Source organism: Varanus komodoensis, unplaced genomic scaffold (assembly GCF_004798865.1).
Source record: "Varanus komodoensis strain SLA01 unplaced genomic scaffold, ASM479886v1 scaffold12, whole genome shotgun sequence".
In the NCBI taxonomy this organism is placed as follows: Eukaryota; Metazoa; Chordata; class Lepidosauria; order Squamata; family Varanidae; genus Varanus; species Varanus komodoensis.
The window spans coordinates 15,960,676-15,975,836 of NW_025335349.1; the positions used below are offsets into that span (position 1 = coordinate 15,960,676).

The 15,161-nt window shown below is 39.7% G+C and overlaps 1 protein-coding gene across 5 annotated transcripts in view; it reads left to right on the forward strand.

Annotated features, from left to right (window-relative positions):
* Positions 1-15,161, forward strand: part of ZFPM2 (zinc finger protein, FOG family member 2) — a 357,598-nt gene that overhangs the window by 76,347 nt on the left and 266,090 nt on the right. For 4 of the 5 annotated variants that reach the window (XM_044421773.1, XM_044421774.1, XM_044421775.1 and 1 more), the window contains one exon: positions 12,278-12,379. In XM_044421773.1, coding sequence (XP_044277708.1) covers positions 12,278-12,379 — 102 coding nt within the window. Of the gene's footprint in view, positions 1-8,884; positions 8,945-12,277; positions 12,380-15,161 lie in introns of all 5 variants that reach the window. The other variant, XM_044421776.1, reaches the window with a different exon arrangement.

The following is a 15,161-nucleotide window of genomic DNA, read 5'->3' on the forward strand; positions in this document are numbered from 1 at the left end:
ACAGTCTTAGGCTGAAAAGTGCACTGGCCTGACTCACTGTAAGGCAACTTCCTCTGCTCCTACATTTCTAGTTCCTCCATTAGAACTTAATATTTGAAAGCTTTTTATGTTGCGCTCTATGAAACTATCATTGGAGATGTGAGATGGGCTCTCGTACAAAAGAAGATTTCTGAATGAAAGAAAGTTAGTTGTTCAACTTGCCATAACTCAGGCGCATTGCCCACGTATGCTATGGTGGAATCATATCATTGTGGACCTGGGTTTTCTAATTCCAGAGGCAAGTTACTGATGTAGGATGCAAGAAGATAGTTTTGTACAAAATGTGATTGCCATACCACCACCCTCATGGGCTACTCTGCAGATGAAGTGTTCCTATAACACCAGAAGTTAGAACTTTTCAGCCGCTATTGTCATGGATTTGGATGCACTGGCATATGCAGCTACATGAACTTGCATGGAAATGGATGAGATTAACATCCAGAAATGGAAAAATGGTAGAGAACACTAATATGTGATGATGGCAGTCAGTCTAATTTATGTGCATGAAATCATTGCATACATTCCTTCTTGATTGGAGTGGCTCTGTATAAGAACTATGAATAGCCTATGCTCTCACTCACAAGTGCTGTTATTGACTTCTTTTGTGAATACACCTGGAAATATAAGGTGACAAGCTAGGGGTTGGGATAAGCTAGGGCCACAACTTTATTGGTTTAACATCAGGTAGGATCTGGGTGCTAATGTCTCACCCAACCACAATCTATCCAGAAACTATGTTTGAACTTTGTAACCTCCTTTGAGTGCCAGCTCCAAGGGAAGTGTGGAGGGTGGCGACAAGGTGGAGAACTTTCTCAGTGCTGGCCTCCTATCTATGGAATAACCTTTCCACAGTTGCCTGGCTGACACTGGATCTGTCATCTTTTTGGCACCAGGTTAAGACAGCCCTCTTTTCTGAGGCCATTAAAGACTCACTCAGCCACTCAGGGGGATCACCTGGATAGATTGTGGTGTTTCACAGAGTCAGTATGGCTCTCGTTCTTGCTTTCTCTTCATCCCCCTTTTTTTATTATGCCTTGTTATTATTTGTTATCTGTTTTTATATCTGTTATACTTTTCATTTTTTCTGATTTTGTGATATTTTTATTGTATCTTATCACCTGTTTTTATGGGCTGTGTAAACTGCCCAGAGTGCTTTGGCTGTGGGTCAATGAATGAATGAATGAATCCCTGCACCTTGAGGTGACGAGGGGTACCATCCTGGGTCACTGCTCCCACCCCTCTAATCCCCAGATTCAGGAATGTGACCCAGTCAAGCCCCAAAGGGTGGTCCTTCTCCTCCTCCAAGGTCCTTGCTGGCAGCCCCCCTTTCATGGTAAGGATGCCTCTTCATGCTCATCAGTGACTACTGCAATGTCTCCCTATCCAAGTGGCCAGTTCTAGTGCAACCAGACCTCCTGTTTAAAGCACCGTCACCCCAATGGTGCCATTTGATCTCTGGATTCCTGGTGGCTGGAACAGATTAGCTTAAAACAAAACACCAAGCCAAACAAACACAAGAAAATGGCCCGTCAGGATATTTGGGGGTGAGGGGATAAATTCCTAAAAAGCTTTTGTGTAGGCAGTATTATAGCCTCACTCGTGGTGCGAGGATGGCTGCTGACTAAATAGCAGGTAGAATAAGGCTTTGATGGAGCCCATTCACGTAGCCCTCATGCCCTGTCCCATTATGTCAGCATGGCAAAAGGACCAGCCAGCTTAACTGATCATGGTGCATGGTTGAGAATTGGGTTTCTGGCATGAAATGAACATGTTTGCTCACATCTGCATGCACTGAATTGGAAATTCTGAAAAATGTACTGACTGGTTAAATAAATAGCATTCTATAATTCTTACTGAGTTCTTCACTAGCTCAAATGGCAGTAATAATTTCATGTTCTGCAATATTGGTTTCTAGCCCAATTTTGATTGAGGACATTGTTGGATGCTATTTATAAAGAAATATTGCAAAACATGGGTTTAGTAATAGAGCATAAAATTATGGTTAATTTAAATAATGAGTGGTTGCTGTACAGTAAATGAGAATGTTCTTGGAAATATTCTGGACAAGGTTGTGGCCATTCTGAATGAATCTTGTGGGTGTGGTAACTCATAGGTGTGCCAACACAGAGGAAACATCTTCAAGAGAAGTGGGGATGGAGGAGCCAGGGATGCTTGAGCTTGCTGGAGTTATCTGAACTTCATTTCAAAATTTGTGTCATCCTGATAATGACTTGGTTTTTCAGTTTGTTCAAATAGGAAAGGCATGCATTTTGAACAGTAAACGTGTGCATGTTTCTGCACATTTTCCAATAATGTACTTTCCCACCTTGAGTAAAGTAGGCAAATATTGAAAAGTGCATTTTAAAGTGCAATATTTTGAAATGCGATGTTCAGGAATTTGTTGGCATTTTTAGAGAATGCACTGTCCTATTCGCTTTCTGCAACTGGGGCATTTTAGAGTAGTTTGCAAACTGAAATGAAATTTTCCTACTTCTCTGGAGGAAACATACTATAATACTGTATCACAAATTTCCTCTGGAGATGAAAAATACTTACTGTAGTAACCAGGAGTTTTCACTATCTTTAAATCTTAGTTTCAGGTCCTAATTAAGAAGAAATTCTGGTTAATAGCAGCTAACATTGGCAATTCTGCAGCACTTCACTTTTGCATGGAAGAGAATCTACATATAAGACGTGAGGGGCTGGGGATGGATTCCATGATCCACTGCTGTGTTGCTGATGTTATGAGTGCAGCTGGAAGATCCTAGTATTACATCTGCACTGGGCCTTTGTTGTTTTCGGCATCCTTTTCTCCTTCATGCTGTGTCATGGAGCTGTCGCTGGCACCATCTCTAATGCCAGCCAAATCCTTGGCAGGCTAGAAAATGATTTCCCAGTGTCCCTCCTACCTTCTGTTGACTGATTTTATGGGAGCATGTGTAAATATGTTCTGCAGCTTTTGCATCTTGTTCTGAAATTTAATATATTTGCTGTTTTCTTTGTTTCATTTTCTCTGTGTGTATGTTTTAAGATCAGCAGGAAAGTCTAGTTATTTTTTTAAAATTCTTTTCAATCAATAGTGGTTTTCCCCTCCCCAGCAGTGTTTTTAATGACATATTTTCTGCTCTTCTAATGCTAGAGCAATTGGGAGCAGGATCAGCATAAGGCTGCTATACCATAATCACTTGGAGTTCAATAGGGAGGTCTTTACAGACAACTTTGTTCTTTTTTCTTAACGGGATTAAGAAGCTGAGTCCTTTAAATTTCTTGCATATAACAGTGACATTTCCAGGGTATGCTTAGACCAAAGAGTTCAAAGTGAAGGAATAAAAAACCCGAAAAGCCAATATGACTTTGTTTTTTACCTTGCTGGAGGAGCTGTTTGCGCAAATCATCTATAAGCTTATTGACCTGCATCTTTGACTCCTTGTTTTCTCTGGATTTGGCTGGAGTGTAGACACTGATAGAGCACTGATAGAGGTGATTGAACAGCCCCCAGCTTTGCTTGGCACAAGGCCCCACAGCTCCCCCAGGACTGACATTATCTTTCCCTGACAATACTTCATGTTTTCTCAAGCTTGCATTTCCTTAATTTTATTATTTATTTTTAATTCTTCCTGGAGCCTTTATTTAGACTTTTTCAAGGAAATGAAGGGCACACTAATTCTTTTTGGTAAGCAGAGATAGTGTATAATATATGATGACTTGTGTTCATGTCCTGGTAGAAGAAAAAAGGAGGAAATGGCTACTGTCTATGAAAGGACAGCACTTTTCAAAGATCTTCAGTTAATCAACATTATCCTTCTCTTAATTATGAAATGTGTCAGCTCATTTTACAAAATACATTTGGCTTTTATTTAGAACATTGAATGATGAAGTCCTATTCAGTCCAAAGTCATTATATTTACATCAGTAAAGGCACATATGGAGCCAGAAAACAGAGTTGTCTTTGCTGTTTTCTCTGTACCTCACACTCACAAAGAAGCAAATGGTTTGCCTGCTCTGAATGTGGAGCTGTTATGGGGTGGGGGTGGGAATTACACATCTGAAGTATGATGTGGCTGTATGCATGGATGTCCTTGCATATGTACACTTTTTGGATTCTAGCCAGATAATGCAATCTGTTGTAAAGCAGTTCTTAGAACCCTTCAGAAATTGCTTCTGATTTTTGTCCCAGCCAAAAGTAAGTAGAGGTAGCAAAATGGAAATATAAGCACACAGAGCCTAATTTATAAAAGACTGCTTGCTTCCTGTATTTCAAATCATAAAGGAATTCCTTCTCCAGGTCAGATAGAGCTTGACCTTGAGAGGAGTTGTCTTCTCTTCAATCAAGTGCCACACTGTGTTCTTAACTGATTTGAATAATAAATATAGCAGCTGGTGGGATACATGGGCCTACCTTTTAGTTTAGCTGATTCGAATGCGACAGTTTCATGTAGTATCTGAGTCTGTGCAAACACAGGAACAAGAATTAAGCACCAAGAAATCAAATTTCCTTTTAAATAGGGGCTCTTTCTCACATTCCACAACAAGACAATTCCTGGTACCCTCCTTATGGGTCTTCAGCTCTTTTTACTGTTCCCTGCTGGAAGCAGTACTGGCCACTATTGGACATGCAGTAATGGGCTTGATGGATCCATGGCAATTGTTATCTCTCTCTTTTAACACTCATGATCTCATCCCAGATATAATAATCATTAGGGCCTATCATAACGACATCACTTCTATTGACTTGAATCAGGTGCCAGCTTTGATAAACTAACGTGATGATTCGCAGTCTTCAGTGGCTTTAGCCTTCTTTCCCAACAAAGAAGCAATCCATGTTGTTTCTGCATGTGTCCAGAATTACACATGCAGAATTACACATGCCATTGAGGTTAGGTTATTCCAAAGTTGTGAATAAAGATGCAGTATTAAAACTTGGTTGTGTGCCTGACCTGTGAAAATTGGAGGGGTGGGATAAGCAGTGTGGAAAAGTATATATTTTAAAATTTAGCACACCTAAGAGTCTTCAGACTCTTTGGAGCATGGTCATGACTTACAGCCGATAAATAACAGAACTTAGTAATTCCCAAATAACTGCCCATCTCTGTTTTGAGCAAATGAGAATCAGCAACTGAGGTAATTAAAAAAAGTGCATTTTTTCCTTATGATGTATATAAAGAAGGAACTACCCTCATGCCCTAGTTTGTACTGGAAAGAGAGGGCTAAGTTGGGAAAAAGTGAATAATCTGCATAATAATGGATGGTAGTTCCTGGGGCTTATAGGCTCTGTTGGAGGAAATTGCCAAGTAGAAAGACCTTGAGTGTATATCCATAATTTATGAGGTTTCTCATAGACCCAGTATATGTAATGGTTATAGAGATGGGAGCACCCTATAACCTTCTAGAGTCTAGGTAGGCATAGGAAAATTTCAAGCTGTACTTCTGACCTCAGAAACATGCTTTGAGGTTGGAGCTGGAACTCCCACCATTCAGCTGCGACTCCCACTGCTCAACTGTGACTTCAGGCTCATAAGACTGACCTTGAAGGCAGTTTGGGAAATCATTTGAGGGAGTAGGGAGGGGAGAAGTGAGGCTCCATTGAGAAGCAATGTATTCTGGTGGCACCTGATTCTCTTCATCTTGCAAGCTGGTGCACAACTGGCTATCTAGGTCTTATCAGGCAGGTGCTGTGGAGGTGGCATGGAAGTTGGTGTGGAGGTGGCCATCTAAGTCATTAGCAGGCAGGTGGGAATGGAGGTGACCTTCACTTCAGCATTCTTGTCCTCAATAGGATGCCAATAATCCTTGGAAGGTTATAGACAGCTGTATGGAATCACACTGTAGGTGACCTTCCAGCCTAATTTGTCTCACTAGGTTACTGTGTCAGTAGAGCCAGCGGAGAAGGACCATGTTCACCACATGCATTGTAGGAAGGGCAGGGTGTGTAATAACAACACATTCCTCCTCACTGCAATCAATCACTTCCCTTTCCTGTCCTTATCTAAACTTGCCTGTCCTTTCCCTTTCCTGTCCTTATCTAAACTTTTAGCAGTTTTTCTCCATAGAGTAGCTTGTGCTACATGAATCTCCTAGGCTATGCTTTACTTCTGTATGTTTCTTGATCCTGCAAGCCTTTTTTGGTTGTTTAACCTGCTTGCTTCTCTCTCTCTCTCTCTCTTTCTCTGCCTTACTTGCTGAATTACATTTTTAGGGATTGGCTTCAAATTACAGTGGTGTGATACCTTGAAATCACCATATTGCAACAAAGGCCCTGCTGACAAATGATATAAATTACATCTGATTTGTCTCTGAGAAACCCTGATCCTAAAAGGAGCATTCTAGCCCTTTCCACTGTACTAGAGAACAGTAAACTTGTACTATAGTCAAATATAATAGGATATTTTGCAAGTTGGAAGTGTTGTAATTGGATTAGAAATGCTGAATATGAGTTGATCAGTTCATAGAATCATAAAAACCCTAACCCTCTCACATATGACCAATTTATTTCATGCAGTTCTCACTTTTGTACCTGACTGTCTTGTTCCCAGTTTCATGCAAGAGTCAAATATTTCCCAAGCTTTTGTTTTGAGTGACTTCGGTGCTGGTGCGGAATCCTAGAATATACTTTAATGACAGTTTATCAGCTCTGGCCCAAAGGACTTGCACTTAATAAGGTGGCTTAATCTGACAAAATAATGGCATTCCAGATCTGTGGTGCTGGGTGAATGCTCTTTATGACAGGATTACCACACTTGGTAGGATAAGAATGCAAGTGATTTTTGACCCGATACTTTATTAATAGCTGTTAATTTATTTGGATTTGTAGCACACCTCATCCTCTCAGGGTAAGTAACTTTCAAAACAACATTTAATCCAATATAGTAAAATTACTGAGGTAGTGTAGATGATGAAGGAGCACTGATAAATGGTAAACTAAATTTCATATCATATAGGTCATGATATGAGTAAGCTATACATTGGGGCCATTCCAAGCAGGCCCAGACAATGGATTTCTAAATAAGACAGTTTATTACATTAATGTTGACCAGCAGGCTGGCGTTAAAGTACTGCAAATGCAGAGTACTGCAGAAATCAGAAACAAGAGAAACATGCTAAGTTAGAATACTAACCATCAGAGAATGATGAGAAGTCGTTTCCAAACTAGATACTCTGTTCCCGAACTGAAATGAACAAACCATGCCTTTAACCTACTTAAGAGCAGTTGCTTGGAGTGTCTTGCACTTCTCAGCTCAACTGCCTTCTTTTCCTGCTGTGCCATACCCTGGGCTTCATGATACTCATGATACGTGCAAAGTAGAGCAGCCAAGTTGCTGACGAGGACTGGGCGTTATTCTCATATAACCCCAGTCCTCTGCCAGCTTCACTGGCTTCCCATCGAAGTCTGGGCTCAATTCAAGGTGTTGGTAATTACTTATAAAGCCCTTAATGACTTGGGACCTGGATACCTGAAGGAACGCCTGCGGCCATATTTGCCCTCCCGCCCCTTGAGATCGACAGCAGAGGCTCTTCTCCGGGAACCCTCCGTGAAAGATATTAGGAGGGTGAATACCTGGAGGAGGGCTTTCTCTGCAGTGGCACCCCATCTGTGGAATGCGCTCCCTAAGGAGGTCCGCCTGGCGCTGTCGTTATTTGTTTTTTGGTGCCAGGCCAAGACTTTTTTATTCAAACAGTATTTTAATAATCTTTAATATTTATAGTTTTAATTATGCAGCCAGTGTGTTTCCAAGTTTTAATTGTAATTGTAATTCTATTTGTTTTATTTATTTGTTGTTGTGAGCCATCCCGAGGCTGTGTAGCAATGGGGAAGGCATATAAAAACTTAAAATAAATAGATAGATAGATAGATAGATAAAATACTTGGTCTGCACTCATTCTCATAGCATTCTCACCAAGTTTTCACACAGTATTTGAAGCTGACTGATTCTCAAGAGCCACTGGGCTCTTTTTTGAGTTTTCTGGCCTTGGAAGTTTGACTGCAGATTCCTCTTCCTCTTCTGGCAGAATCTGTTCCCACATCCCTTGAAGCTTGTGTAGGAAGTCTGGGTCCAATCCTGGAACTATATGACTATATTTGTGAGAGAAACAATAGAAAGTAGGTTTGTTTTGATACTTTGTGGCTGACAGCTCCTAATGCTGAAAAGGTAAGCTTCTGTTCAAAGGCTTGCCGCTTTGGCTTTAAAAAGCACTGATCCAGTTGTATACATGATTCTCTTTTTCCACAAATATACAAACACATAGAGGACTCTTTAACTGTGTCCAGTTTCTTGTACTATTTAGCATAGTCTTCACTAACAGAACATTTTGTTGGGCTTTTATTTAAAAAACAAAATATAATCATAAGGATGGGAAGCAAATCTCAATAAAACAAATTGGGTATATTTGGGAAAGGTAAAATAATTCAAGATTAATATTAAAAGTGATCTCGTGTTCAGATACATTCTTCAGGTTCTGAATTGTACTTGCATTTGTACTTGACAACACTATTCCAAGGAATGTTACTGCTGCTTCTTCTTTTCCTTTGGGGAATTGGAGAGCCATGTACTTTGAGTAGAAAAGCGGTATACTACTTATTGCAAGCACTTAAAAAAATGACACTGTGTACGTAATCAGCAGCTATTACTAAGTGATAAAATGCAGCCAGGAGAAACGGAAACATGGAGCATGCTTTGTACTGGTAACTGCATTGGAAAATCTGTGATTTTCCCATGCTGCTTTTGTCTTACATATTTCAAGTCAAAGTTATGTTCATTTCAGAAAAGAAAATCTGGTGTGTACAAGTAAATATTTTTAAAAAATAAATTGGCAAATCAATCACACTTCCTGGTTTTCTCATTTGCAGTTCCATAATACTGTAATTATTCTCTTGGAGACATCGTTGGTCGATTTGGGGAGCTTCCAGGTAAACCCTGTGCGCAAGGATAGTGATAGTTTGCTCATGCATTTTTATGGGGAATCCACATGACGCGGTCATCCAGCGTTGTTCAGTAGTCCCCCCCCCCCACCACACACACACGTGCTACCTTCATCTTTTGAAAGCTTAAATAAAAGTCAACTTTTATGTGTAAAGAATGGGGTAGTCATAGAATTTCCAGAGAATGAGCATAAGAATAACTACAACTGAAGCATATGGTTGGAGGAGTTGACTGTTGGTGAAGTAGATATGGATGCCCCACCACTTTATTTGCAGAGCCAGTACCTTCTTAGAACAGCCTTTTGTGGGCATTCTAAAAGGCCCTTCCTATGGAAGGAGACTGAGGAAAAGAGAGAGAGGATGGAATGGCATTGGTAATCTCTCCCCCCCCCATTCTATATATTCTAAAATAATATTTCCCCTGGATGCAGGACATTTGTGAATTCTAAACAAAAGACAGCTGTAGTTTACACACGATTAGACTTGGAATGAAGGTTGCTTTCCTCTGCTCTGCCTGTTGCCAAGCAATGTGGGCTCACTCAGAAGACCCGTTAAGTTGTAACTGAGGATCCCTCACTGAATATGCTGGAACGTGCCTGAAAGAGGGTGCACGTGATCGGGCTGTAAAAACAGCTGTGGCTGCCTTCCTCTCCCTTGGCCTTGGCCTCTCTGATGAGCTCCTCACCCAAGTATCTCATCGTCCCATTCTTGCGCCATTGAGTGTCACTGCTCAGCACAACAAAGGATAAGCAGCAGCAGCCAAGCACTCCTATCTCCTGCTTGGATACGCTTCCAGATGAGAGTCCCCATCCCTATTTTTCCCAGCTGCCCTTGCTGAACACCTGTGGAAGCAGCAGCCCTTCAACTCTGCTTTGGCCCAGGCTTGCTCAGATTTGCAACTAAGCAGCTAGTGCCCAAATTTGCTTTTTCTCTCCTCCTCCCCAGTCATCTTTCCTTCTGTGCTGTGTCTTTTGAAACCATAGACCTGCTTGCAGGGATTATCTTATTTCTTAGTTTTGTAAGCTACCCCGGGAGTCTTTCTGGCTGATGACTGAGATAAAAATACTATGAATATATTAAGAAATGATAGTTGAACTTAAGCCATGTTGAAACTAGTGTGAAAAGGTAAGTCATGGCTAACTTAAATCTCACTTATTTCATTAGGAACTGAAGTGGAAATATTTAGTCTGGGCTCAATGAAACTAGCTCTCTTTGTCATTTATTTTTTTGTATTGTTAACAGCAGTTGTTATTTTTGTTTATTGTCTTAAGGCAGCTCATACTTACCGAAAGAACTGGACACTAGCATTCTTCTTGTATTTATCCCATGGTTTGCCTGCAATATGAGAAGGGGTTCCTATTTGTTTGTTTCTAGTGACAAGAATCTTATTTGGGGCAGCAGACCTCTGAACAACAGGTCCTAGAGACAAAAAGTACAGGAAGACTCTTACCTTCATCCTTGTATTATGCTTCATTTATCTCAAGATCTGTATGGCTCTTGTTAGAAAAAGATGGATCTTAGCTCTGATCTAACAGGGCCTTTATCACTTTCTATATTCTTATTTATATGGCAATATTTATGAATTATTCATATTAATGATATTTCTAAGTGATGCAAATAGGGCTAGAGTATTTTCCTGGGAATGACTGCTGAAAAACCTGTTTTTCATAGGTGCTGAAAACCCCAAAGGGGAGGTATCTGCCTAATTTGTAGCAGTAGGGAGCTCCAGAGAAACCTTGGGCCCCACATCTGGAAGCCAGTGTTGTTCCCAGCAATGTGTATATACTGTATAATGGGATGCAAATAGTGGCATGCAAACAGTCCCTGCCCCCCTCCCTCCATGGATGAGCTCTCTCATGGCATTCCAAAATGTAATATTTCTTTGTGAAGTATTTGCAGGAGAGTGTTCATTGTGTTTGGCTGTTTCATGAGCCTGGTAGTTTAGAAGAGTAAACTTGAACTCCATTCCAAACTTCCACACTTCCCCTTCTGTCTTCCAGGCAGGTTTCTGTTTGTAACTGGAAGTCCTTTACAGAAACCTATCTTGTCTGATAATAAAACCATGAGTGTATGAAGCTCACACATTTTTCATCTCTTTTATGACCTTATCTTTCATGAGCGGCTTCTCTGAAGGTATCCTAACTATAGAAAGCACCTGGAAAACATATATGATATCTATGCTGTGATAAGCAGTTGTGAACAAGAAACTAGACCTGTCAGTTCTGAACTGTTCATTGTTAAAAAAAAATATACTTTGTAGATTTAGCTGATTGCAAAATACATTATAGGAGGACTAACGGCTGTGCTACTCAGTGAAGAAAGCTCAACAGTTACTATTGCGCGCGCACACACACACACACATATGAGTCTTGTATTGATAGGAGGTGCATGGATTTAATATTGCAGTTTGGAGAATGCTTGTTTGATACTGGAGCTTCGGTCCTAAACAATCTGCCTGGGCTTCCAACTTGATGCTTTTTGGATAACAAACACCCTGCTCCAAAAAAAATGTGTCACTTCACTTCTCTGGGTGGGAATGACAGCAACCTTTGCGATACAAGCGAGATCCTGTTATGCTGTCTTTTAGTCACAATTCCAACTAACAGACAGCATGATTTGTCCACTGCTCAGTTTCTACACTGAATTACCAGGGTCCCATTTTTTTAATCATTCTATTTCCCAGCTGTACTTAAATCTGATACTTAGCAGTATGTTGAATTTTTCAAGAATGTTTTGTTTTCATGGTGAAAGCCTGCTCCATCTTAGTGTACCTCCCAGTAAGAAAATGAGCACCTTTTATTTCCATCTAAAGCAACTCCCAAAATATCGGCCACACCATTGATTTTATGCCTCACTCCAAAGTTCCTACATGTAGCATGGAGGAGTTTCATCATTATCCCATAAAGTTGGGGGTAAATTGCTACTCTTTTACTTTGCCTTTAAACCTTCTTTTTTCTTTTGTGCTGTTTTGCAGATGGGAGTGAGAATTCCAGGCTTTGTTCCTAAATATGTATTATAATGGTCTATTGGATTAATTTAATTGCACAGAACCATAGGTTCTTACAAGATTGAACTGCATAAACCAAGTCTTGTGGATTTGACTCTTTTAGGTTTTATTGTTATTTTAACAACTTTTTAGAAAAGTAAAATGTTTAATGTTACTATAGATATATATCATGTTTGTAAAATTAAGATATTTAATTTTATGTTCTCATATATTTCGCATGTTTGTGAGCGTGCCTATGTGTATATAAGAGAAACAACTGTGACTTTTGTGATTCAGCAGGTACTAATTTTACATGTTTCTTTGGTAATTGATAGGTGATGAAGAGGGTAGCCAAGAGGCAGCTGATTCTGACGGAGATGCACGGTTGGAGAAACCTGGACCACTTACGCTTGAGACAGAAGACTGGGATGGACCAGGTAGGAAAACAGAAAAATAAAAGAATGGTCAACATCTTAAGATGCAATTCTCACTAATGATTTCCTCATTTGAATATACAGTCAATGTGTTATCATAAAGCTTAGGGATTTCTAATAACTTCCTTTTATGTGTGCAAAGACTTTTCTTGGAATTTTTTTCAGGTAAGTAACAAGGAAAGAGATAACTTCTTTTGTCTCTGTGAAATGTAAAAAATATTTGTAATTATTAGTGATCATATATATTAAATGGTTGATTTTTTGCAGAATTTCATTTTTATTTTTCAGTGTATAACAGGGAGAATTGCCAAGTGAAAAATTAAAGGCAAATATTTATCTCAGGATCTGTCTTTGATTTAAAGATCTGTAAAGCTATGTTTAGAAATCCTCCAAAGGGGTGGGAAATATGTATATAATGTAACACTGAAACAGAGTCCGTTTTGCATTTAGTAAATGCATCAGCATTTATTTCTGTTTTGGGGAAAAAGTAATGTGTCTCTGAGAGAGAACACACAAGTTTTCATAGACTTTACTGTAATAATCTTTTGAACATTAACAGTGACTGCCACTTCTACCTGGCCATCTAAGAACAGTCCAAATGAGAAGCTCTCTCAACCGTATGTGTGTGTGGGGGGGAGGGTATCCAGGTTATGTATTTGCACCATAAGAAATTACATCTTGTATTCACCATAATTCTGACTATTATTTCTGCAATGTTTGGTTCAGGTAGAAGGGAGGTTGACCAGGGTACCACCCACATACTGACAGATGTCAGATGTCATCTAGAAGTGACAGATGTCATCTCATGTCAGTTGTCATCTAGAAGTGTCATCTAGATATTCAACAACATCTTCTATTGGTCACTGACAGTCACAATTCATATGTTGAATTATGCAAACCAATAGGGTTGAGAGGAAGGGGCACCGACTGTAGGGATTCTAGACCAGCACTACCTTCTCAATCATTTGATCAATGTCGTCAAAGTGAACATATCCAAGATTCTGAATGCACCTTTCCTTCATCATGCAGCATCATTTTCTGTACATGGCATATGATTTGGACTGGCAAGCTGCATACAGGTGATGAATTGGTAGCAGGCTGCTGAAGGTTTTTTTTTTTGAAAGATTTTGATAGGGAACTAACTGTGGTGAGCTGCTGTGTGTGTGTTTTTTCCATTCCCCTCATCTTTTAAAGAACTGTAAATTGTATTTTTGTTGCTACTTTTCCCAGTGGTTCCTACTGGTAGCTACCATTTCTCCTTCCTGAATGCCCCTGGAATGACACTACATAATGAAGTCATGTTGTTCCAGGGGCATTCTTGGGAGGAAAATGGTGCTCATTTCCCCCCAGAAATGAATCAGCATGATGCAGTTATTCAGGGTCATTCTTGTGAGAAGGTAGCTTATTTTCAAAAACACATTAAACAACATGCTAGAGCTGGTGCTACTTTCTGCCTTGCTAAGCACTTGTTTCCTTATGACATCAGCTTTGCATCAGTTTCTGTATGAAGAATTCTGTATTTTGCTAGATATCTTTGAAGAATATAACAACATCTTTCAGAACTCAAAAGAGCAGCAGTCTCTAGTTTGAAGCTATTTTAATTGTTGTTTTAATGATAGAAACAGTATTATTATTTCTTATTATATTTTTGGCCAGACACTAAGCATTTATTATCGAGTTTCAAACTCTGAGCTTATGTTTAGCAGCACATTGAGTTTAACAAATGGATATAGCAGCCAATGATGTTTTCAAGGACTTTTCTTATCAGTTTTCATTTGATATAAATCATTTAACACACCCTGGTCATTGACTTCAGAGTTAAAAGAGAAACCTGTGGACTGCAATCAATAAAGCGTAAGAGCTTCATGTTTAGGCAGGAATGTAGCTAATATTTTGTCTTACAAAGAGTATAAATGGTGCAGATGTAACATGACAGTTTTGTCGGCATGAATAAGAATGATCCGAACAGCCATTAGCTGTAAATAATGCAAAACTCGGTTTCTAGAATAAACAAGCAAACAACAACAAAAAGAATAAAGGCCTAGCTTTGTTTTATTAAATAACACCGAGGCATCTCTTGCCTTGAATTTAGTTTTTTCTTGTGTAAAGATGTCACCATTCATTCTGCAATCATTAGCCTAAACATTAGGTGTATAATGGTGACCAACTTTAAAACGATATTACCTTCAAACATATGCCATGTCTACCATTGAAGAATACAGGGATGAAGAGAACAAAATCCTAGAAATAATTTATAATGCAGTAACAACATTTCCATTTTAAAAATACTCTTATATCTCAGTATTAGTCCTTCTGTAAAGTGCTCCGGACAGCAGCTGCCTTCAACTGGAAGCCTCCACTGAGCAATCCTCACACTTGCTCTTCTGTAGCATCTTGGATTCTGTTTCGCAGAAGAAGTGGAGGCAGGGGCCACTGGATGTGCAAGTGGGGCTCCCAGGCAGAGGAATGGCTGGGCATGTTGTCATGTACAAAACGTGCTTGGTTGATGGGGCAGGGTTCTTGGCACACATGTGCCCTTTCACGCCCCTGTCCTGGAGCTTACATGTGTGGGCTGGCGTCTTTTGGGCTCTTTGTACCTCCATGAGCACTTTTATTCCTGAATCTTAAAAGCTATGAAATGAGGCTGCAAAGAGATATTTATTTAAAGGTAAGAAATTTGACCCTGTGTTCATTTTTTAGTAATAAGCCAGCATCAGTATTTTAACTTTGTATTTATGGGTCAAGTCATTGAGTATACCCTACGAATGGCTTTTCACTTAATGCT